The sequence below is a fragment of the Populus euphratica genome, unplaced genomic scaffold, assembly GCF_000495115.2.
Source record: "Populus euphratica unplaced genomic scaffold, PopEup_1.0 scaffold244.1, whole genome shotgun sequence".
NCBI lineage: Eukaryota > Viridiplantae > Streptophyta > Magnoliopsida > Malpighiales > Salicaceae > Populus > Populus euphratica.
In genome coordinates, this window is record NW_011500125.1 from 125,209 (window position 1) to 150,426 (window position 25,218).

A 25,218-nucleotide genomic window follows, 5' to 3' on the forward strand; every position below is an offset into this window, starting at 1 on the left:
TGGTTTCCAGTTGAGTAATAAAAATAGTTTATATTATACTTATTTCTAATACTATTAATGGGATCCTCTAACCTTGACAATTATTTTATCATTGTTTTTATCCTTATATTAACATCACACCTCACAATTGTATTTAATTGGTTATTATTATTATTATTATTATTATGACCTCCTTGCAGTTCAACCTCTATCTTGCCGGTTTATTTATTACTTTGACACTCCTGCATTTGGGATAAGACATTAACTCTTTGATCGTGTCAATGATGTTACATTTACAAGGGGAGCGCAGATGGCAAGATTGCTCATATTTAGGTCGAGGGTGTTATTATTACAGGGTCAGGGACATTTATGAAAAAATTATCCTTACATGACCAAGATCATTCAGAATCAGCAACAAACTCATAATCAACAATAGTTTATCACCGTGGACAGACCAGTCAAATAGATATTATCATGTGCTAGCGATAATGAAGGTCAAACTCAAGTTCAAAGTGCCAAGACTCAGCACAAGGTGTATTACATGACATAAGAGGAGATTAGAGCTACTCCTGATATAGTGGCAAGTAGAATACAACTAAAGTTTTTGTTTCATCAAGTATCTATGGGGGCTATATACTAATTTTTTACAACTTAACTTGTGGGGAAATTAGAGAAAAATCCTTGCAGAATAGATAACGAGTTTGTTATAAGCACTTCATTAGGTGAGACTATGAATATTGATCACATGAATAAAGAGGTTTGAGTTAATATAAATTTGTGTGAGTTAAAAGTACACCTATTACCATTAGAGTTCAATGACTTTGATGTCATCCTGGGTATGGACTAGTTGAGTATGAATAAGGCTCAAATGGACTGTTTTGCAAAATTAATAACTCTCCATGGACCTGATGATAGGAAAATAAAGTTTAAAGGAGAGAAAAATATCATCTTAAATTATATTACCTCAGTTTTAAGCGCAAGGAAAATAGTGAAGAAAAGGTGTGAAGCTTATCTTGCCTATGTTTTGCAGATAAGAGGGAGGGAGAGAGAGAGAGAGAAATTCAATTATCGAATTTTCCACTAATGAAAGAATTTCCTGATGTATTTTCAAATGAGTTCACAAGAATACGTTCAGAAAGGAAAGTAGAAGTTGTTATTGATATGTTTTTTTGGCACATCTCTAATAGCTTAGTCACCATATCGGATGACACTAGCTGAGTTAGAAGAGCTAAAGGTTCAATTACAAGAATCATTAGATAAATGATTCATAAATCCGAGTAATTCACTTTGGGGAGCTCTTGTATTGCTTGTGAAGAAAAAGGATAAAACCTTTAGACTTTACATAAATTATAGACAAATAAAGAGGCTAACAATAAAGAATAAATATTTGCTTTTATAGATAGATGATTTATTCAGTCAACTCAAGGAGACTATATCATTTTTGAAAATCAATCAACTCAAGGAGGCTATAGCATTTTTGAAAATAGACCTAAGATTGAGGTACTATCGATTATGAATCAAGGATCTACATGTAGAAAAGATCATATTTAGAACTCATTATGGGCATTACGAGTTTTTGGTAATGTTGTTTGGGTTAACAATGCACCCGTTGTGTTTATGGACTTGATAAATCAGCTCTTTCAACCATATTTAGATAAGTTTGTATTGGTATGCATATAAGACATCTTGGTCTATTCAAGCTTGTATTTAGAGCATGAACAACATTTGAGGCAAATATTATTGACTTTGAAAGAACATTAATTATGCACCAAACTTAGCAAGTATGAATTTTGGCTAAAAGAAGTGATTTTTCTAAGACATGTTATATTAGTTGAAGGAATATCGGTGGATCCTAAAAAAATCAAGGTAATATTGAAATGAGAAAGGCCTACAAATATAATTAAGATTTATAGTCTCCTTGGTTTAGTATGGTGTTATCAAAGATTTATTAAAAGGATTTTCCACCATAGTTATTCTCATGACTCGATTGATCCGAAAAGAGATACAATGAGAATGGATAAAAGACTGTAAAAAAAGATTTCAAGAGTTAAAAATGAGGTTTACTACTACACCAATGTTAACACTTTCTTCAAGAATAAGGGGACTATTAGTGGTTTATAGTGATGCATCAAATAAGAATTTAGGTTGTGTATTGATTCAACATAGTAAAGTGATTTCTTACACCTCAAAATAGCTAAAAACCCATAAGATCAATTACCTAGTGCAACTGTTTTAGTGTTTGCTTTGAGAGTTTGGAGGCATTATTTATATGAGTCTCGAGTTCATATATTTACAGATCATAAGAGTTTGATATATATAATGATACATAAGGAATTAAATATGTAGCAAAGATGTTGGGTGGAATTAATAAAGAATTATTATTGTGTAATCAAGTGCCATCTGGGGAAAGCAAAAGTTGTCGTTGATGCTCTTAATTGCAAGAATAGGGTAGTAAAGGCTTAGTGAGATGATTCAGATGGAAGGGTATCGTTAAAGCTAAGAAAGATAGGTGCCTAAATAGATACTGGACCAAGATAATATTTGATAGCTCAGTTGAGAATAAGGTTGACATCCCGGGATAAGGTGTTTGATGCTCAATGAAAAGATATCGAAGCTGATAGGATAAAAGACAAAGTAAAGTTAGGAGTTGAGAAATCATATCAGATTCTGGAAGATGGAATGATAGTCCTCAAAATAAGAATGTACTTGTCAAGTGATGAAATACTAAAAAGGAAATTTAGTAATAGGCTCATAAGTCAAGGCTCACAATGTACTTTGGAAGCACTTAAATGCAACAAGATTTAAATTTTTTTTATTGGCGACCTAATATGGGAAAAAAAAGTGGCTAAATAAATGGCAAGGTCTTAAATGCAACAAGATTTAAATTTTTTTAATTGGCGACCTAATATGGGAAAAAAAAAAAGTGGCTAAATAAATGGCAAGATATGAGATTTGTCAACATGTAAAAGTAGAACATCATAAACCGACCGAGCTTTTAAAATGACTACTGGTACCTAAATAGAAGTGATAAAACATCATGATAGACTTTATATCAATGATACTTAAGGAGGGAAAGGAGCGATGCAGTTTGGGTCATCATCTACTAGTTAACTAAATCTACACTTTTTTCACCTTTGAGAATGATATACTCAGTCAAAAAATTAGCAAAATTGTATATGGATAAAGTTATAAGATTATATGAAATACATTTGTCAATTGTTTTAAACTTAGACCCCGAGTTTACCTCCCGGTCGTTGTCAAATGTTCAGTAGGCTTTAGGAACAAAATTAAATCTAAGCACAACTTTTCATCCCGAGACTGATGGTTAATCTAAAAGAACCATTCAATTATTAAAAGACTTGTTAAGAGTTTGTATATTGTTAAGAGTCATTAGGCAATAATAGGAATGACTCCCTACGAAGCCTTATATGAAAAAAGATGTCAGATGCATGATTTACTGGGAAAAGGTTCGGGATAGGCAGTCAATTGGGACAGAATTGGTACAAGTTACCTTAAAAAAATAAAGATCATAAAAGGTACAATGAAAATGGTTTAAGATAGGCAAAGAAGTTATGCAGATAATAAGAGAAGACCTTTAGAATTTGGTATTGGTTATAGAGTGCTTTTAAAGGTTGCACCATGGAAACAAATGTTAAGATTTAGCAAGAAAGAGAAATTAACACTAAGGTATATTAGGCTTTTTGAAGTTAGCAAAAATATTGTACCTGTGGCCTATAAATTGACCTTGTCTCCATATGTAGCCAAGATCCACAACATGTTTCATATCTCCCAATTAAGGAAAGCTAAAATGGATTCATCTTGAGTCTTACCTTAGGTTCCTTTAAATATTGATGAAGATTTGACACTAGAGGTGAAATTGGTGAAAGTTTTGGATTATAGTGAAAAGGAACTGAGTAAGAAAATTTTGAATATTAAGGTGTTATAAAGCAATTCTAAAATTAAAAAGTAGGCTTGGGAAAGATAATATGAAATAAAAAGGAAATACCCCAAGTTATTTCTAGATTCAGGTTTGGGGGTGTAAGTTTTGAGGATGAAATTTTTTATTTAAAGGGAAGAATGAAAAAAACCTGGTTATAATCTAATCCAAACAAAATAATAATAATAAAAAAATATATAAGAGGTATGAAACTAAACAAAAAAAAGTAATAAGACATTAATTAATTTAGAAGGAGGGGATAAAGGTAAAATATGAAAAACCTTAATTTAATGGGGTTAATGTGTAAAATTAGAAAATTAAAGCTATATAAAAACCTAATTTTCTTCTTGTAGCCATTGTTTTTCAAGCTAAAAAGCGGAGAATTTTTTAATTTTCTTTCAAATTCTTGCTAAATTCACTAAAAAAAAGAAATTAGGTGTAATTAGGGAATTTAAAATATCTTTAGGTGTTCAAAAATAGTGATTAAGAGTTATAAAATTATTTTGAAGAGAAAAAAGAAAGTTAAAAAGCTAGAGTTTAGAAAAAAAGAAAAGATAACTTGGAGTTTTCTTGCCTTTCATCTTTGAAACATATTTTTATTAAAAAAAAAGGATCTATTCTTGCATGGATGAAGAAATACAATTGTTTATAGTATGTAAAATTAGGGAATTGTGTTGTGGGTTGTTGTAATAATACAATTTATGGTTTAATGATGATTGTAAGCATGTGATAAAATTGGGTAATTGGTTAATTTCAAAAAAAATTGAAAGAAATAAATTGTTCTTTTTTTATGGACACTTTCAGCCAAGAGCAAGAAATGAAAAAGAAATGAGAGAATTAATACAATTAATTAAAATTGTGCTAAATAACATTCATATAAATGTAAATGGTGAAAAAGAATAATAAATAAAAAAATAAAAAAGAAAGAAAGAAAGGATCCATTCATACTCTCTTCATTGGTTTCGGCTTTCGACTACCAAAAGGGAAAGGGTTAAACCTTGGCTTTATCAATGAGATAAACATGTTTATTGGATTATATGATGTATTCCAGGGAAAAAAAAAATAGACAACAACAACGTTGTAAAGAATTGAGAAAGGAATTGTATTTCCTTTGCGAATAAATTTTTTGGCTAAACTTGTAGTGGAGCATTTAGATGAAAAAATTGTATTGACTTTAAATTAAAATTTATATATAAAATAAAATTAATTTTTATGTCCAATGAGCAATTAATAATTTATTAATTTTAATAATACATGTCAGACTACAGAGTTAGATTTTTTTTATTTAAAAAAACTTTACCACTTGGAAAGCGTATTTTATGTGTCCAAGTGAGTAAATAAAATTTTGATTGTTTTAAATTTTTATAAAAAATATACGTTCTGATTCAAACTTGAGATTTGCTATGCAGATTTTAAAATTTTTATTATTATGCTTCACCTTTTAGAAATATTGCGGAGCTAAATAATAAATATAAAATTATATCATGTATATAAATGTTAGGTAGATATCCATTATCTTGAAATAATCTATCAGTTTATTTTAATAATTCATAAAATTAATTTTATTTGATTGTAATTTTAGTGTAAAATTATAAAATAAAAAATAGAACAGTGGCTCGTCAAATAGGTGTATTGAAAAATTAGACCTATGGAAAGATTATTTCCTGATTTCGAGGGCATTCATTTCTTATAGGCGCGCGCGGGCGCGCGTGAGAGAGAGATAACAAAAGTATTAGCGAGACAACCGATTTACTTTCTTTAACAAAAGTATTAACGAGAAAATTAGACACAATCGGGCTTCTAATAACCAAACCCTCTTGTACATTGAACTCAAGACAAATAATAGGCCCATCAACATGGGCCCGATTTGGACAATATGGGCCTCCAAGTTGAGCCGACATCAAAATGGTGTATAGAAAAGAGAGGTTTAGGTCAAGAAGAAGCTAAGAAAGAATCCCACTGATTGATTTTCTTTTTCTATCTATCAATCAGCTTCTTCGCTCCTCTCCCACCTTAGCACCACCGCCCAGGTACTGATCGTCTTTTATCTCCCTTTTTTTAAAAAAATTATTTGGCCTCATTCAACTAACGCGCAAGCGATTTTAGGTTTTTTTTCCTGTTCATTTCCCATTACTATCACGCTCTTGAATTGAGAATCTTGTCCTTGATTTCCAGATTTTCATTTCTGCTTTGTTATTTTCCCGATCTGCCATTGATTCTATTTTTCGATTGCTGTATAGTTTTCTTCATTCCATTCTTGTTCAGTTTTTTTTTTTTTTAATGATTAAGGGGGGGGAATCATTTTAAAGTAAAGTAAGATTTAGGTTTTCAATTTATAGAAATGTTTTCAATTTATTTTTTTTGCAAATTATTAGATAACTGATTGGGTATTTGTTATTGGAGTGTGGGAAACAGAATCAGAAACCATGCCGAAGAACAAGGGAAAGGGAGGAAAGAATAGGAAGAGAGGAAAGAACGAAGCTGTTGTCGAGAAGCGGGAGCTTATTTTTAAGGAAGAAGGACAGGAGTATGCCCAAGTGCTTCGCATGCTCGGGAATGGTCGTTGCGAAGCCATGTGTATTGATGGGACCAAGCGTCTTTGCCATATTCGAGGGAAGATGCACAAGAAGGTCTGGATTGCTGCGGGTGATATAATTCTCGTTGGCCTCCGCGACTATCAGGATGATAAGGCTGATGTTATATTGAAGTACATGCCCGATGAAGCTAGGCTTCTGAAGGCCTATGGTGAGCTTCCTGAGAATACTCGTCTCAATGAAGGTATTGCTGGAGGTCTTGATGAGGAAGATGATGGTGCTGGTGATGATTATATTGAGTTTGAGGACGAAGATATTGACAAGATCTAGTTTTGTCGTCGTCTTATGCTTAGTGCCAAGTGACAGTGAGTGCTGATAATGAAATGCCAGAACCAGAAATGTGCATGATAAACTTGAATTTGAGATGTTTAACTTGTTATAATTCTCATGAAATGCCTATTTGTATCTCTTAATATTTCTCATGTGCCCTCTTATCTTGTGTTGTTTGTGTTGATGCTTGCCTGAATACCCAGTGCTTCATGCCGTGTTTGGCCAATGTTTCATGACTTTTGTATGGAGAGGTACGCTGCCCTGTTTTTCATTTGGTATTTGCATGATGGCTGCAAAATGTAATTGTGTGATTAGGTTGCCAGAATGCCTTGGTTCCTTGTTTGGATTGTGTGTCAGGATGGGGATCATCGCTAACAAACGAAGTAACTTGTTAGCGTTCTTGTATTTCCTCTTCCAGGGCTTCGATTTGTAGGCAGTGCTTCAGCTATTTTATTTATCCACAAGGGGACTAGAAAGGAAAGCATGTTTCGGGAATTATTAATACTTGATGACATGAGCCTTTAGCCTTTAGTAGACTGCAGTTGGTTTCCAGAATACCAGGACACGCTTTCTCATCGCCTCGTGCAAATTTAGAATACAAGTGTGTTGCTGATGCCAATGGAGGCCCTATTTAGCATTCTTTGGTTTCCTTGGGATAGAATGAACATCTATGTTCTTGAGTTCTCACATTTTTAGATCTAGCTATTCGAATGAAGTACAATTTTGTACCTCTACAGGCAATTTTGAAGCCATAAGTCCTGGAATGGATTGCAAGTAGTATGATACAATGTTCCCCTACACATTGGAAATTTCTTTGATGATTATGACACGAGTTACAAGCTAACATTGGTTAAGATGAAGCACTGCGTTTCATTTCTTTTCTGCCGCTTGATAGGGGTTTCGGTTTCTGCTCCTTGTCTTGTTCAGTCTCCTTTGAAAACCCCTTCTTGATTACCTGATCAATACATGGACGTGTAAGGGAATTGGAAGTCTGTAAAGAATTAGAAGACAATGAAGAGGAGAGGAGTTTTATTATGCATGGAAGATGAACTATTGCTTGAAGGACTGCAAGTCTACAACGAAAGGTATCAGAAGCCAGATGCAGTTACAAGAGGTGATTAAAGTGCCCTATTGATCATATAGTTGCGGAGGCTAGGGACAGCCGACAGGGAAATTTACCTTAGCTTGCTCTGTCGGACACTGGTAGCTCGGGGCTGTTTTCCGCCTTGATATGGTTCTGGTAGCCTTAAGCCTACTCTTAGTGTGCCTGAAGCCATCCTTGTTGTTTGATGCTATTGATAAGCTATCAAATTGGACAGACACCTCATTAGACCCGCAACTCTCTTTCTCTTCTATTGCCACATCAGAAAATCTCTCCCCGAAATCAAATCTGTAATTGTTGTTTACTGGCTCAAGTTGTTTGCCAGTACAGCTTTCCACTGAGCATTCTGGAACTCGTGTTGCCATCCACCTTTCTAGCCAGCTCCAACTCATGTTGGGTTGGGTGCCATCAGATTTAGTTTGTTTCTTCTTCGAGCAGATTCGTAACTACAGGCCGATTTGACGATGGAAGCAGTGTTAGTTAAAGCATTAAATCTGTTTCCTATTTGCATTTCGGTCAGAATTTAAGCATACCTGTTGTGAGAAAGCATATGCCAGTGCCCTTTCTCGCCTGCTTGTTGCTTCCAGTCTGTTCTGAATCCTCTTTTTCGAAATGTTGCTAATCACCGTGCTATCATCCCAATCTTCCTATAATCCACGCATATACATAGATTAAAGTCTAAATCCAGGGGTGAAGTTTCAAGTATCCCATTTTCTCATAATTTGTTATGCCATACTTTGAATCTTTATTTATGCTCAAACCATAGATTTTGATTCATGACAGTTAACTAGATCATGTTTCATTTCTGTCTTTTGCTTTTTTTGCTGGAAAAAAGTTCAGCAGTCTGTGTTCACCTTTAGCCTGAAAACCTGAGTTCTGGCTCTCTTTTGCACTCGATGATGCAAAGACACGTTTTCCTCTCTAACAGAGAGAACTTCCACAGAATTTCCAGTCTGAACTTCAATTGATGTGCCTAGTGAATCTCTACTTGGACTTTCTGTTCCCAGAGCAAGGTCCTGCGCGTCCTCCTTTGACTTGGTTTCTTCTCTTTTATGCCTGGCCTGAAATTCAAGAACTTAAGACAATTATCCAAAACAGAAAAGAGCACAAAATCAATGATTAACAAAGTGATGCTTTTCATGATCTTAAAATTTAACCAATGCACGGTCTACTTCGAAATTTCCCTGCAAGATTTCTGGCTTGCGACATCACAAAATATTATACCAGAACCAGTCATTTTTGCTCGATGATATCTGTTTATGAATGACTATTACTTCTACAATAATCCAGGTTATGGTATTTCAGCCTATCTGAACGAACCAGAAAGTCTCTGAACGCGGACTGAATGATGATCGCTGCATCTTCTTGACGGAATAATTTGGAAGTTGAATTATGCTTTTCCTTCGGCATATCTTCTTTGGTCTCATCATTTTGGACATCTCCTTTGTCTTCAGTGTCCTCTAGCATGGGCTGTGTAACAGTGGCCTCAGAGCTCTTGACTGAAGCTGAATCCTCCTCTGCAAGCACTGAATTAAGCTCTTCACCACAAAGGTATAGCCTAACAGAACTCCATCTTTTCCTGTGATCCCCTGGAGTGATTCTTGCCTGAATTGCTCAACATAGCATCAAAAAAGAACATCACAACCAAGTCTCTTAAGTCTTCCTGCTTAATGTACACTCACTGATCATCAATAGTGCAGAAAGATAGGAAGCGTCAACAATAACTAGCAAACCAAAGAACTACAAGAAAAGGTCGTGTTCATTCTCAAGAAAAATACATGAAAACCAAAGAATTCAGACCATACAGCTTAAAGAAAATCAAATGAAGTATCTAGTTTATGACTTACATTGCTCTCATGAGTTCCAACGGAGCGGTTTTTGGAGAAGACACTCCTAACCAGCTCTCCGGTGATGCCCATTTTCAAGTGACCAGTAATCCCACAGCAATGCGTTTGAGTAGGGTGCCTCCAATTATATTGCAACAACCATGCACAGGTACTGAGATTCCCTCAATTATTACTGGAATTGGAAAAAAGTTGAAAATTGCAAGTGACATTCTTCACTCGGTTACTTCACAGGATTTTCATTAAATTATGGATTAGTTTACAGGGTTAAGGCAACAACTAACAATAGGTATTGTTATAATAAGGGACCTGTTAGCTGTCATTAAGCAGGAGATCAGAGAGGATTACAGAGCTTTAGACCTGGAATTGGGCCTTAAATCACATAAATAATTGAGGCTGAAAAGTAAAGATTAGATAGAAAGGATGAGTGGAGTTTTTTTTTTTATTGCTTTTTGTATCACTTTTTTGCACATGGCCTGTGAAGGACAGGGCAAATAAAGCTTGCTTGCTACTGGGGCGATGTCTATTCCTTTCTAGGCACTCACTCACTGCATCTACCCTTCCATTTGTGGTCCAAGTTGCTGCTGTTTAGTTTGTGCTGGGCCTGAAAGGATATCAATAACTTTAAGGACTGTCCAGTTTGATCAGGCCAGCTATTGTCTTTTAAGATTATGCAGAATTGCTGTCGTTTCATTGACTTCGATTAAATTCCTAAACAGCATCATAAATAATTTTTGGTTAATATATATATATATAAAGCTTTTAAGATTTCCAAAACGATTTGGATGGATGCGTTTAAACTATGAGTTGCTTGAGCTCTTTTTCTCTCTGTTTTCCCCCTTAATGAGATAGCAAATTGCTGATTACCTGAGTATTAAAATAAAGGTTTGCATGTGCCTCACACTGAAGATATCCTCCGTGAATAATAATGTGCTTAGAAATACAGTAATGGTTATTTTCTAAAATATTATGTATTTAAAAATATATTAAAATAATTTTTTATTGTTTTAAAATTATTTTAAATATTAGTATATTATAACAATAAAAATATATAAAAAAATAATTTAAAAAAATAGTTTTGCTTAATCTTATTTAAACGCAATAGAAAACCAGGGCTAGCTGTCTTGTTTCAGGCTATCAGCAGGAGACAAGAGGATTGCCACATATAATTTTATTTTTTTATTTTTTTATTTTTTATTTTGCATCATTCACCCTTTCAAGAACTGGGCCATGGAATGTTCTTCTTCACTTCGCTGGCCGCTTCTTGCACCAGTAAATAAAAGAGGGTGATGGGTCCTCAGGAGTTCGGTTTCAGGCCATTACAATTGTCCGCCTAGGATCATGAGAGCATCTGCCCGCCCACCTCCTCCCCGCGCATGCTTTTTTTACTCCAGTACATAAAAGGGGTGGAGAGAGGTTTGTAATGTTAAGCTTTTATTATTAGAAAACCATAGTTTGAGATTATTATTTTTTTTTAAAAAAAAGGGGAAGATAATAACGTCATTTGAGTTGTAATTCATTTGTAGGCTGTTAATCATCTCTTTAATGAAAGAGAGCACTAATGTTATTTGAGTTATGAGTGATTAGAGGGTTATTAAACTTGATTAATACATACTTATACTATTTGTTTTAGGTAAACATCAAATATATCTCCAGATTATTGAGCTTATATCAATTTTATATTTTAACAATCTTTTATGTTAATTTTATCTTCAAACTATTTTGATTTATTAATTAAACATTGTTATTAAACTCGGTCCGGCCTGACAAGTAGACTCAAGACTCTATCAACCAGGTGGCTGGACCACACCGGATTTAATAAAAAGCTAGTTGGAGTAATAGCCCGACCAAACTCTAACAACCTAATGAGTCGACCCATGACTCGAACAAACACAGACAAGATCCAATTTTTTTTTAAATGTGGGATTTGAAATCCATTAGTATATATATTCTATATTCCAAAAAAAACCATGTTTTTTCAATATGAGATATTTTTTTTTTTGATTTAGATACTTTAACTTAAAAGGATAATATAATATTTTTTCAATATGAAATAAAAAAATATTTTTTTAAACTTAATTGTTTTCAATATTTATAACATATATTTACATGGATTTTTTCATATAAAATATTAAAATTTTATTTTTTAAAATTTTTTCGAGTTAATTTGAGATGACCCGGGTTGACCCATAAAATTAGGATCCGGCTTTTTGGCCAAGTCAATCCCTGGATCGAGTTTAATAACTTGTAATTAAAGACTTTTATTATAATTATTTAACAAAATGTTAATTTTGTTTTTCAAAATGAAATTGTTTTCACAAAAAAAAAGGATGGAAATATGAATAAAAAGCCTAAAAAATGAATTAAAGTCCTTGTTTGAGAATGAAAATAATATATAAAGTTATTTAATGGTAAAATTGAGACTAGCTGTATAAATTAAAAAAAAAAAAGAATATTTTTGAGATTTGCCCTTTTTTAAAATCCACGAATTGATCCAAATATGTTAAGAATTTACTATCTTTCCTTTACTAGATGATACAAAGCGGAAGTAATCCTTAGAATCTTTTCCTTATTTATTTGTCAAGATTAAAGCCAATGTTTGTTAGCTTTAAAACTAGAAAAACTCAACTGATATATTTTTAAGAAAAACAAAAAACAGATAATCAATTAGAAAAAATAAAAATAAAAATAAAAATAAAAATAAAAATATACAATTAAAAATAAAGCTTGTTAAATTAACAGCTATTTTAAAATAAAATATAAAATTTTTAAAACTTTATCCCTCAAGTATCATGCAATTCTCAATTGGATCTCCAAATAAAAACATTCTCAATTGAATCCCCATTTATTTTGGTTCTCAATTGCATCCCCTTTTATTTAACCCTTCTCTTAAATCTTTGCCTTTAAAATCACATGAACAAAATGGGATTACTGTCTTCAAAAACTTTTTTCCTTTAAGAGATGGCACAAATCCGCATATTACCATTTGGGTTTTTTTTTTTCATAATAGAAATACATTGGAAAATTACTAATTATACTAAGAGAATTGGGGTGTGCATTGTTTTTTTTTATCATAATTTTTTTAATTGTAATTTCATTCTTCCAAATTACATTAACATGGTTTCATGTGTTGAGCTTTCTTTATATATATATATATAAGTGTCAAAATATATTTCAATAATGAATTAAATATTGATTTTCAAAATAACATTTTATTTGTAGCTAAAATATAAATTAAAAGAAGGATCAAAATTTAACAAAAAAGGACCCAATTGAATATGGGCATGATAAACTTGAATTTCCTCCCTAAAGCTTAAGCTTAGTTGTTGTTTGGTCCTTTTTATTTTAGAATTTCATATTTTGATCCCAATTTTTTTTCATGTTTAACCCTAAATGTTGAAAGAAAATAAAAAGAAGTCAACAAAAAATATTGAAGAGAAAAAAATAGTCGGATGTAAACACTTCAATCAACAAAAAGAGTGATAATAGAGAGTGTTTGAAATGGTAATAATAAGTGATTTTTAAAGTGTTTTTTGATTGGAAATTTATCAAAATACTATATATATATATTTTATTTTATTTTTAAAAAATTATTTCTATATCAGTACATGAAAATGATCTATAAAAAAATTAAAGCAAAAAAAATTTTAAATTTTTTGAAAACTCCAATTAACAAATTGTCCCAAATAAACACTCAGTGTCAACATGTCTTTTTTAATATATAAAAGAGTTTAATGGAGGAGTTGTTGCCTTATAATCATTCTAGAAAAAACAATGGATGAGGCTCCTTAATTTTTTTTTTAATTTGTTTGATTTTTATATTTTAACATTAAAGAATTTTTTTTTTGGATCCAGTAGGGTTTTTTAAATGAAAAATAAATTTAAAATGGATCCAGTAGGGTTTTTAGGGGTTTTTTAAATGAAAAATAAATTTAAAATAAATTTTTAAGTTCCAAAATTCAAATCATAATTTTTCAACCACTAAGGGTGATTGGAAAATATTGCGATGAACAATAGATTGTCTGTTGAGAGAGAAAGATGGAATGAAAAAGCTGTCGACTCTTTAAAACAAAAATCAGTTAGGCTTGCAAGTTAGGGCTTTTGAATCCCTTGCCAAACCTAACAATTATTGACTTTTTTTTTTAACGGTTGATTTCTTAAATTTTAATTAATATTATCCTTTGTTTTTGTTTATTTATTTGTTATAATTTTAATTAACACTATCTTTCTTATTTTTTAATTGTTTACTTTATTTAAAAAAAAAACAATAGTTATTTTTAAATTGTTTTTAATTTTCATAATGTTTCAATGAGATTATTATGATTGATCTTTAATTTTTTTTAAATTTTGTTTTTTATATAAATAAATTGCATTTTGCATTGAATATTTATAAAAATGAAAATTATTTGCTATTGATAACGGTAAATAACTTCAAAGATAAAATAAATTAAAATTTAATTAAGGTTAAATATTTGCATGTGTTTTTGTCTTTTGTGTATTTATGAGAATGATTAGCATTTTAATTTAGTATTTAACTAGTATTAACAATTTTTTTCGGTTTATCACTTCATGTTTTTTTTAATTTATTTTATTAAATATAAATAATATTTTTTTATTTTTTCATTAAAAAATTATGATACTTGCAAAAACAAAGGGTGATAGGTTATCTGCGTGGGGAAACGACCTATCGCTGACTTATCACACAAAAAAGTGCTAGAGTGAAAGATTGGGTGTCCATCCTTTATAAAAAAACTGCTAAGCTCGCATGTATTGGCTTATCAGGCTTCACATTGCTTGATCTCTCTTTTTCTCATTTTTTTTTAAATTGATAATTTTTTTATAAGTTTTAATTAATGCCATCCTTTATTTTAATTAATCAAATTGTTTTTACTTTGCACTATTTTTTTATTAAAATTTTAATTAATATCCTCTTTCTTATTTTTAATTTTTTTTACTTCTCATGTTTTAAATAGTTGCTGATTATTTCTTCTTTTCATAATGCTTTGATGTGATTATTATAATTTGTAATTTATCTATATTTGTTTTATATAAATAAATTCTATTCTCATGATATATTTTAAAAAATAAAAAATATTTATTCTTAAATAACCTTTAGTATAAAGTAAATAAAAATATATAAAATAAAAAGTTCAGTGAAGTCTAAGATTTGTATGTGCTTTTACCTTTTGTTATTATAAAAAATATTACTTTGTTATTTTAATATTTAATTAATATTAACAATTTTTTATTAATTTATAATTTATTTTACTAAGCATATGTAATATCTTTTAATTTTTAATTAAAAAATTATAATACCTGCAAAAATATCATGATACATTTTTTATTATATTAAAAATTAAATTAAAATCTTGCCAATATTTAATGTTTTTAAATTTGATTTGATGGTCAATTCAATCCAAAGATTGAATCACAAGTTTTAATGATATCTTTTTAATAAAAATAAAAAGATAATTAATGAATTAAAATCAGATTTTTAATCCACTCTTGTTAGGTGAATTTACCAAATTAACTAAATTTTTAATTTTTTAATTTTTTTTATAAATTCAATTTAATTTTAAGCCCGATGAGTTTCAGATTAATATGCCAGGATGTACCAAATTTAAAACTATAGAGGGCTAGGAATATTAAAAAAAATATTTACTTGGTGTTTTTCTTTCTAAAGCCGTACTAAATATAAACATGGTCGGGCCGGGTCACCTGATTCGTTTTATTGCAGTCTTTAACAACACCTTCCTTCCCCGGATCCACCCGTAGTGACTCGACCACGACTCGAAAACCCTCCCCATTCCCCTCCCCCTACTAGTCTCTCGGTCTGTCCAGGGTTACAGTTCAGCGGCAAAAAGAGAAGGAAAATAATTCAGTGGTGAAGCGAGGTTAAGCATCCTCCTCGACCCAAGAATCATTCTACTTGAAAGCTTCTTGTTGTTTTTTGGCAGCAATTAAAAATTAGAGGAGGAGGAAGTAAAGAAAATGAGCATAGTAGCGAAAGAGACAATCGAAGTGATAGCACAAAGCATAGGAATAAGCAATTTGTCCGAAGATGTAGCACTTACTCTCGCTCCTGATGTCGAATTCCGCATGCGTCAAATCATGCAGGTATTGTATTCTTATTATTAACACAAGAAGAAAACTACCGATTCAGTTAATTATTTTTTATTTTAATGATGAAATCAAATAACAGGAAGCTATCAAATGTATGCGCCATTCCAAGAGGACTAGGTTGACTACAGATGATGTTGATGGCGCGCTTAACCTTACAAATGTTGAGGTAAAATTATGAACGACTGATGTTTAGGATAGTTTATTTGTTAAACATCATCTAATCGAAAAGGCTTTAGATGATGATGATGCATTGTTGTCTTATGCAGAAATAAGTTCTTATGTCTGTTTAGGTTTCATTCTATGAATTGCAGCAATTCATTACGTGTATCGATGGGTAACTAGGTTTAAATTTAAGAAGATTTTCAATCGAAAGGGTGCAAGTGGCAATAGATTGGACAGGATCATGTGGGCTAATTTATAGTCCAATCTGGATTTTCATTGAAGTGGAGAGACTCTCGAGAAAAAAATTGAACTCTTTCTTTCACCTAATGACCGAAAATGAACTTGAGGAAATGCTGGGACATTAGAATGGTTTTTTCAAGCATTATTCTACTCCTTTTTCCCCCCCTTTTTGTTTCAGTTTCAACATTATATTTTAGGGTAGAATTTCATTGTCTTGTCTTACAGCTTTTCCATTTGGATCTACTTTATTGGTGAAGGGCTGGAATAGGGTTGTGACAAAAAAGATGAATCTGACTTCATGACAAAAAATGAATCTGACTTTCTTATCATATGGTTCTATTTTTCTTCAGTCCTATGCCTGTTTTAGAAGTTGGGATTATTGATTTTTTGGCTGTGATGAGTAGAACTGCTTGTATGTTAACTATCAAATTTTTTTTTTGTTAATTCCTGGAAATGCTATTATTGTTAGTGTTCAACCTAATTCTGTTTAATTTTTCAGCCAATATATGGCTTTGCTTCCGGAGGTGCTTTGCAGTTCAAAAGAGCTATTGGTCATAGAGATTTGTTTTATGTTGATGACAAGGATATTGATTTTAAAGATGTAAGGAATTTGAAATTATATAAATTTCTCTTTAGATTGAAATTACTAGAACACTTTTTTTTTCAATGTTTATGTTTGAGTGATAGGTGATTGAGGCACCTTTGCCAAAAGCACCACTTGATACCGCAGTTGTTTGTCACTGGCTCGCTATTGAAGGTGTCCAACCTGCCATCCCAGAAAATGCTCCATTGGAAGGTCAGTCTCTTAATTTGGGATTTCATCAGCTTTTCATTACTGATAAACATAAGATGATATGATACAAGACCTAAGCTCTAGCAAGCTAGAATATATACCAATGCTGGAATGAAGCATTTAGTAGGCTTCTAGTACCTCTGAGCTCTTAAGATTTATGTTATGATCATTTTTCTTCTTTAATTGCTGTGATGAGACAATCACTTCTTCTAGAATTGTAGTGAGTTTGATCCTGTTAGTTGTCGTTTTTGATAAATTTTTATGTTGTGGTCAATGGAGACAATTCTTTATTCATTGTTTTAAAATTCCTTTCTGCTCAGTTTTGCTTTTACTTTTGGAGCTAATCTTTTGACGGATCATGTTTGTTCTGTAGTTATTGCTCCTCCTTCTGATGGCAAAATCAGCAAACAAAATGATGAATTTCCAGTTGATATCAAATTACCAGTTAAGCATGTATTGTCTAGGGAGTTACAGGTGTGCGATATATTATCAACAATTTTTTTTTTCCCATTTGTTTCCATAGTGCAGTGGTTTATTCTCTTTCTCTTTTCTTTTCCTTGTCTTTGCAGCTATACTTTGATAAAATCACGGATCTTACAGTGAGAAGGTCTGATTCTGTTCTCTTTAAAGAAGCATTAGTGAGTTTGGCCACTGACTCGGGACTTCATCCGTTGATTCCTTATTTCACATACTTTATAGCTGATGAGGTACTGCTTTCCTGACTATGTCACCCTCATTAACAGATACTGGATATACATGATCATTCCTTTTGCATTTTGTTTTTCTAATATTTGCTTATCCAATAACATAGGTTGCTCGTGGTTTAAATGATTACTCTCTTCTCTTTGCTTTGATGCGTGTTGTTTGGAGTCTTCTCCAGAATCCTCATATACACATTGAACCTTATGTAAGTTACCTGCAGTTTATTTTGTCTTCCTGTTTACCTTTGCAGGACTTGTATAGCATAATACATTAATAATCTCCAATTTTAGGTTTATTTATTGACAGTAGTTGTTGTGTCCACATGACATATGTTGATGTGGATGCATCATGATTGGATTTCAAATGGCCATTCATAAGAAATGGACTCGATTATAGTTATTATTAGCTTTACCCATTGAAACCTTTGTTCTGAATATTTTGGCATGTTCTATTCTCAAGTAGTCTGGGTTACAACTTCAAATGTAGTTAAGTGAATGATAATGACTTCAGAACTTATCTTTTTCCAAAAGAAATCCTTTAAACACACAGACAAGTGCGCGTGCACGCATGCACACACGCGCGAGCGCGCACACACACACTATATATATATAAACAAGAAGCACGTGCTGTAATTTGTCATTGTCATTTTTCCACTATCTAATCAGTACAGCATCCTTAACATCTGTGATTGACTTACTAATTGTGGCTTAAACTTTTTTTTTTAATCAGTTGTTTTACACTATGTGCACTTAATTGAATTCTGATGACCTATATCTACATTTACATCTGTACTATGTATAAAAACTCAGAGTCAAAATATTTGGTTTGACATAAATAAACCTCTTTTTTTTGTCTTTTTCTTTTTTAATGACTATATTATCCAACTTAATAGCCTTTGGTTCTATTCTATTCTATTTGTTAATTATACTATTATAGATGGTTTGAAAAACTAACTCTAAAAAAAAATTTATTCTTTTGTGTAATAAACTAGATTATACAGATATACCATTCATTGATTTTGGAAAGCTCTTTTGTCCTATATAATTATTGCATGAGTATCTGATGTAAGAAATATAGGAGGGAAATTTAATCTCTTTTTTTTTTGGTTACAAATTCATTTTATGAATGATTACTTTAACTGTTATGGGGTACTGAAGAACCATGACACTTATTAAGTAGGCCATAAACAGTACTAATGATTTAACCTGTACAGCTGGCTTCCTTCTTAAAAATTCTATGTTTTCAACTATCATTCATGTTTAGATCCTCTTGTGAAAAACCAGTGAGGTCATGAACTTGAAATTTCTAATTTGTCTACTGATTCATTTATGCAACAATAGAAAAGATAGTAATTACATTTTCATAAATAAACTCATCTTCTGTTATTATTAGATATGACGTGTTTCCTAGTCTTAGTTGGAAAGTAGTCTTTACTAGCAACCTACTTTCGGTTGTTTGAGCTCATAATTAGTAATAGAGTTCTGATGTCCCTGTACGAGTATTGTATAGCTTTGGGACCAAAATCCCTTGCAAATAAAAAGGAAGTCTTTTTTTTTTTCCTTACCCTCTGTGTAGCCCTTTATCATTTATTATAGATTTGTCTATCGTTACATTTTTTTTCCAAGGAATTTAGATTTGTCAGTTTAAATAGTGAAGTTTTTGTTCCAACAAAAAAGTGTGAATCTAAAATCATGTGCACTGTTAATTTACCAAGTACAGATAATAGTGAACATTCTCTCATTCATATTTAGCGTTATGAATAGTATAGATGAATACAAGATAAAGTCCGCTCACCGACTTTCTCTCTCTCTCTCTCTCTCTCTCTCTCACTCCCCCCTTTTCAAAGAACAAGAAAATTCATGGTGAGTGAAATACATGGAATTGATACAATTTACATGGTCTTACATGTAATTGCTTATGGGTTCATTTCCCCCCCTGTTTTCTGTGCATGGTATCTATTCTGACATTGTTAAATTCTTTATACCATAAGAATCTACAGAAGCAAGAATGAAATATTTTACCCAAGCATGTGAATGCAGTGTATTATATGATAAGTGATTTTTATATTGTCAGTGCATTGATTTATCAAGTGATATTGCGATGTTCATATGATGGAACAACTGTCATAATAACATTGAAATTAAAAATTTTAGACAACATATTAACTGGTCAGGGAAGAAAAGAGATTTTATTAATTGATATAGTAGTTTTCAATTAACATGAAATAGTTATGAAAGAATCTTTCTAGTAAAGCAATTTGACATTAAAAGTTATATGTTTTAACTTCTAGTTGTTCTTTAATATTTTTCACATGATGGTTATTGTTTGTGTGCTGATAAATGCATACAGCAGCTGATATACTTTCAGAGTTTCAGTTGTGTTTTGCTAATGACAAATATGCAATGCACATGAAAGAAGAAAACTAGACATGATAAAGGTTTTTGCAGTCTTACAATGGTCCTTGCTGAATCAAAGTCATTGGTTTTTTGGTGCCACCTACTTCTTGAATGCTTCCTTTGGTGAATATATCTTCTTATTGTTGCTCCTGTGCATGTTTGTTTTTGATTTCCTCCTGTCCTTTGGTGTCTTTAGTTTAAGCATTTCTTCCTGATGCATTCATATGCATTTATTTCACTTTGACCAAACAACTTAGACGAAATTTTATTGTAATTATTCAGTGTAAATGGATATATTCTGTAGTTTTTTTGAAGAGTGCAATCTTTGAAATTGAGAAGGCGGTGGATTTCTTGTCAGCTGCACCAATTGATGCCATCTGTAGTCACCTGCCTTGTCGCGAGAAAGTTAGGGAATAGATTTGCAGACAACCACTGGGAACTCAGGGACTTCACTGCTAACTTAGTTGCCTCGATATGCAAAAGGTAATTCTTCTTGTCCACTATCTGTTCTACACACAACAGTGATAATTTGGTAGGGTGCATGGTTGGCAACATTCAGCCTTTATATTATGTAAGCACAGTCTGACTGAGGTTTTTGATCAAACCATTTGGATTATTAATTTTTATGATCATGGCTGTGGTTGAATAATCTGTGTATGGCCACTTGCACAATTAATGCCAGCATTGAATCATTTGATGGGGTTTTCCTTGTCTATTTGCCCTACTTGGGTAACAAACATAGCCCAGCATTCCTGACCTGACGTGACTTTACTGGTAATTTCATACTATATGTGGGCACCAAATGAATTTTAAGTTTGTGTTCTACCTTCATAATATTTTTTTTAGATACTGAGTTAGATAACTTGATTAATTCTCAATTGACTGACTTGTCTACTTAGCAACTAAAACTGTCTATTTGTAAAAGTTATTTTGCTTTGTAAAGTATGTTCCGAGAGTAAGTTGGAGTGGCTGTTGCAGATTTGGGCATGTTTATAACAGTCTTCAGACACGTTTGACAAAAACTTTGCTCAATGCTCTTTTGGACCCAAAGCGCTCATTGACTCAGCATTATGGTGCAATACAAGGATTGGCAGCTCTTGGGCCCAATGTGGTATTTTCTCTTGCATGCTTGTAGCAAGCATAAATATGCAAATTTTGTTTAAATGCTTGTTGGAAATTATTTTCTTGCTTATAATAGTATGAGGTTGCTGTTGACACATTATCTATAAGAATTTAAATAAGCCTCATCAGTTGTGTAATAGAATAAAACCGAAATGAAATAGGAGAAATAATGAACAAAGGAGGAAGCAGAAGATATATGTGACATGCAGTGGTGTTGTCTGCTTTTCTCATTATTCTTACCAACAGGTGTGCAACAACTTTTCTATTTAATGATAGAGGTAATGGCTTGCTGAGGATGCATTTTGGATTTTAATACAGACAATAGTGAAGTTGATATTGAAGGATATGCTAAAGTAGTTATTCATAGTTTTATAATTAGGAGCACAGTGTCCCAAAATTGCATATTTGATGCTGAGCTGAAAAATATTGCTTGTAGGAAAGTAGAGATATCTTGATACTTGTATCTTGTGAAGCTAGTCAAGCAGCAGATTTTTTTTACCTATTTAGGAAATGGGTTTGGAGATTGGAAGACAAATTATCCTTGGAATTTTGGATAATCTTATAAGTTGACATTTATGGTAAAGCTTATCATGGGGAATTTTCCATTTTATTTTATTTTTCAAAAAAGAAATAAAGAGAGCTTTTTTTCCTTGAAGATTATTTTGTACCAGACCAGAATTCTGAGCACTGTCACTACTATTTGGTGTCTCTTTATATTTGCGATTCTTAAGAAGCAAGATGTTTGAATTGTAAAGGACATGCTTTGGCTAGATTTTCCATAAATTTCTGGTCCCTTCTCTTTACTCCCAACCAAATAGAAGTTGAGGTGCTGTACTGTTAAATCAAGCAAGGAGGTTTACTGGGATGGCATCAAGAAATTGTTTGGAAATTGCAGTCAGTCAATTGGTTAAGGGAATTTTTCTGTGAGCATTCACTTCTAATGCAAACTTCCTTAAACAAAAGTAATTTAACAATGTAGATATTAAATGAATGCTTGGACTCCATCCTATTGGGAGCCATTTGATTTTTTCCTCTTTTGGCCCATGCTAGACCATGGCAATCATTGAAATTGTCAGCAATTTTTTTGTATCTTATTTCTACTCATCTTCTAGGATTTCAAGTAATTAATGCTTCTTACTCCACAAGCAGGTTCGCCTTCTTCTACTGCCAAATCTCAAACCATATCTCCAACTTCTTGAACCAGAGATGCTTCTTGAAAAGCAAAAGAATGAGATGAAGAGGCATGAAGCATGGCATGTTTATGGAGCATTGCTAGTGAGTTGCTGTCTACTTAATATAGAAATGACACTTGTATCCCATTAAGACTAGTTTTACAAGACTGCATATTTTCCAGTGTGCAGCGGGCCAATCCATATACGACCGCCTCAAGATTTTCCCAGCATTGATGTCCCACCCAGCATATGCTGTATTAAGGACTAATGAAAAAGTTGTCACTAAAGGGCCAGGTGATTTTTATGACTTTTCTTTCTTGAAATTATACCATTAGAATGCTACAGTATGTGATGTTTCCATGCCGATGTATCTATGGTGTGGAAATTAAATTTCAACAGGAAAAGATTGCATGACTGATGCACAATATATTCTTGGATCATATACAAAAATCAGGTGCAATTGCTATATTAGTGTGTGCATGCTTGCATGCATATTGGTTGGATCGTTTTAGCTATATTGCATCACACCTGCTAATTTGCAAATATCTATGCTATAAATTATTTCCTCTGTTGATCTCGGGAGGGATGCTTAGAGAAAAAGAGCAGTAGTAAGTGAGCATTCTGCGAATATCTATGCTGCAAACTACTTGCCTCCTTGATGTTGTGAGGGCTGCGGGGAAAAAGAAGCAGTACTGAGTGGGCTGTCTGCAAATATCTATTTTACATTTTTACCCCCGTTGATGTTGTGAGGGCTGCTAAGAAAATGATCTGTAGTGGTGGAGCATTCTGTGGTCTCATTTGGTTTTGGGCGATTTCGATCTAGTTCTGAAATATTTGAAAACCAAACTGCGATTTAGATAAACCCAAATGACCAGAAACATATTAACCAAAACATATTACATAAAAATGAGTTACAAGGAATAAACTGAAATATAACATACAATATCCAATATATGCTACCTGTAAAATTGCCCTTGGCTTCTAACTACATGTTTTTGAGTCCATGCTTTTGAGACTCTGTTTTTCTTGATCGAGGGTGGAATCTAACCTCTTTCCTCTTATAGAAAACTATCAAGATAAACGCAAGGCAAGCATGGAGCATATGGAACAGCCGCCACCCAAGAAGATAGCAACTGATGGTCCAGTCGACGTGGTGCCATCGCACATGCAAGTGGAACCAGTAGCTCCAGTACCTTTAGGTGATTCTAAAACAGGATTGTCGACATCATCTGAGCATATGCCTAATTATAGCGAAGCAGGCAGCAGAAATCGAAAAGACAAGGGTGATAGTCAGGCTATAAAGACATCAGCCATCCTCAGTCAGGTTTGGAAGGACGACTTGAATTCCGGGCATCTTCTGGTATCCCTGTTTGAGCTGTTTGGTGAAAGCATCCTCTCCTTCATTCCATCTCCAGAGATGTCATTGTTCTTGTGACCCATTGTTAAAGTTTGTTTCTTAGGCATGCGAAACAAATCACGATGGATGGAGATACTTACGGTGTAAAATTTAATTAAATTCGACGCCAAATTCTCCTAGAAGATTTTATTTATTTAGATTTTCTATTATTTCTGTAATTCTCATCAGTTCCCCTGACCTGATAAGCATGAGTTGTTTTCCCCTTCTGATGCTGTGTTTTACCATTGAAGCAAAATTCTGAGCTATGATTTTGATGAAAATGCATATTTTCCCTCGTCAACTCCAATTTCTGCTCCTTACAATAGGGGTGAACACCTGCATTAAGCTAGAACTTACTCTTTAAGATACTCACCACCTTCAGCAAAAACAGAGCATCTCATTTATTTTCTTTGCCACTACACTTGTGAGGATAAAAAAATTGCGTTGGCAAAAGTAATCTTGGAATACTTTGGGGGGGGAAAAGAGAGAACGAAGACAAAATTGACGAGTCATACATAAGGTAATGGATGTGGAATTAATTAGGACACGAAGTATATGAAGCAACCAGCTTAGCAGATTCCCACTCCACAGCCTTCTTCAAGAAACTGTCTTCTTTCAGCACCATCTGAACAGGCAAGAAACCCATCCCACTAGCCATGGCTAGCATCATCTGCTTGGTCTCCGCCTTGAACTCCTCTAAGTCCACTGTCCCATTCAAGTCATGGTCAAACTGGACGAACAGAGAATCATAGACCTGGACAAGCTCATCCGGGTCTGTTTCCACATCTACTCCAAAGTGGGTCTCCATTACCCTCAAACCCTGCAGCTCCTTCAACATCTCCTCGTACGAAAGCTTGCCGTCATTGTTTGAGTCAAGGTGGGCAAAGCGGTCACATATCGACGCATTGAATGCTTCCTCGTCCTCCAGAAAGTTGACAATGGTGGCACCGTCCAATATCTCCACACTCATTTTGATATTTTGCGAACTACAACTGTAGAAGGTTTTTAAACCGTAAGACAAAGAGAAACTTTAGAGAACTGGATTGATGTTGATGAAGGAGAAGGCTTTGTGCTCATTTATATGCAGGTTGATGGGCGCGTGAGAAGTCAAAAACACAAGTCAGCACCCGGTTTCCATAAAGTATATGCTTCTGTGAAATGCTTCTGATGAATCTCTGGCGCATAGAAAGTCGCTATGCAGTCAATAACACAAGTCAGCACCCGGTTTCCATAAAGTATATGCTTTCGTGAAATACTTCTGATTAATCTCTCCTGCATGCTCCTTGTGTAATCTGAAGCTTCAAGGACGGATCGATCACTAAATTTATTCTTGGAACCATCTTAAACAGTTGAGTTCTCAGTCGTAATCTAATGGCTATTGCAACT

General features: G+C 32.9%; 4 protein-coding genes and 1 long non-coding RNA gene across 7 annotated transcripts; 2 read left to right on the plus strand and 3 right to left on the minus strand.

The window, feature by feature from the left end:
* The first annotated feature begins 5,839 nt into the window (after nucleotides 1-5,839).
* Nucleotides 5,840-6,932, plus strand: LOC105110220 (eukaryotic translation initiation factor 1A). Of its 2 annotated transcripts, none has more exons than XM_011005194.1 (2): nucleotides 5,840-5,946; nucleotides 6,332-6,932. In XM_011005194.1, the coding sequence occupies exon 2, from the start codon at nucleotides 6,343-6,345 to the stop codon at nucleotides 6,778-6,780; it is 438 nt and encodes a 145-aa protein (XP_011003496.1). In that variant the 5' UTR covers nucleotides 5,840-5,946; nucleotides 6,332-6,342; the 3' UTR covers nucleotides 6,781-6,932. The 2 variants fall into 2 exon arrangements, with proteins under 2 accessions (XP_011003496.1, XP_011003497.1); XM_011005195.1 differs by having other exon boundaries at nucleotides 5,853-5,946; nucleotides 6,320-6,932.
* Nucleotides 6,933-7,512: 580 nt separating this feature from the next.
* IQD33 (IQ-domain 33) lies at nucleotides 7,513-10,198 on the minus strand. The gene is made up of 6 exons (XM_011005196.1): nucleotides 9,730-10,198; nucleotides 9,203-9,487; nucleotides 8,737-8,943; nucleotides 8,416-8,529; nucleotides 7,960-8,328; nucleotides 7,513-7,735 (listed from the first exon to the last, which is right to left on the minus strand). Exons 1-6 carry the CDS (start codon nucleotides 9,799-9,801, stop codon nucleotides 7,631-7,633), a joined length of 1,152 nt encoding a protein of 383 aa, XP_011003498.1. The 5' UTR covers nucleotides 9,802-10,198; the 3' UTR covers nucleotides 7,513-7,630.
* A 5,267-nt stretch (nucleotides 10,199-15,465) lies between these two features.
* LOC105110224 (transcription initiation factor TFIID subunit 6-like) lies at nucleotides 15,466-24,113 on the plus strand. Of its 2 annotated transcripts, none has more exons than XM_011005198.1 (12): nucleotides 15,466-15,843; nucleotides 15,929-16,015; nucleotides 16,751-16,852; nucleotides 16,939-17,047; nucleotides 17,418-17,518; nucleotides 17,614-17,751; nucleotides 17,856-17,951; nucleotides 20,501-20,625; nucleotides 21,121-21,253; nucleotides 22,411-22,539; nucleotides 22,619-22,730; nucleotides 23,501-24,113. In XM_011005198.1, exons 1-12 carry the CDS (start codon nucleotides 15,718-15,720, stop codon nucleotides 23,869-23,871), a joined length of 1,629 nt encoding a protein of 542 aa, XP_011003500.1. In that variant the 5' UTR covers nucleotides 15,466-15,717; the 3' UTR covers nucleotides 23,872-24,113. The 2 variants fall into 2 exon arrangements, with proteins under 2 accessions (XP_011003500.1, XP_011003501.1); XM_011005199.1 differs by having other exon boundaries at nucleotides 15,467-15,843; nucleotides 22,414-22,539.
* LOC105110223 (uncharacterized) lies at nucleotides 16,415-16,744 on the minus strand. The gene is made up of 2 exons (XR_839429.1): nucleotides 16,562-16,744; nucleotides 16,415-16,523 (listed from the first exon to the last, which is right to left on the minus strand). It is a non-coding gene; the product is annotated as an uncharacterized LOC105110223 (long non-coding RNA).
* On the minus strand, nucleotides 23,998-25,218 carry LOC105110222 (uncharacterized). The gene has a single exon (XM_011005197.1). The coding sequence runs from the start codon at nucleotides 24,800-24,802 to the stop codon at nucleotides 24,368-24,370; it is 435 nt and encodes a 144-aa protein (XP_011003499.1). The 5' UTR covers nucleotides 24,803-25,218; the 3' UTR covers nucleotides 23,998-24,367.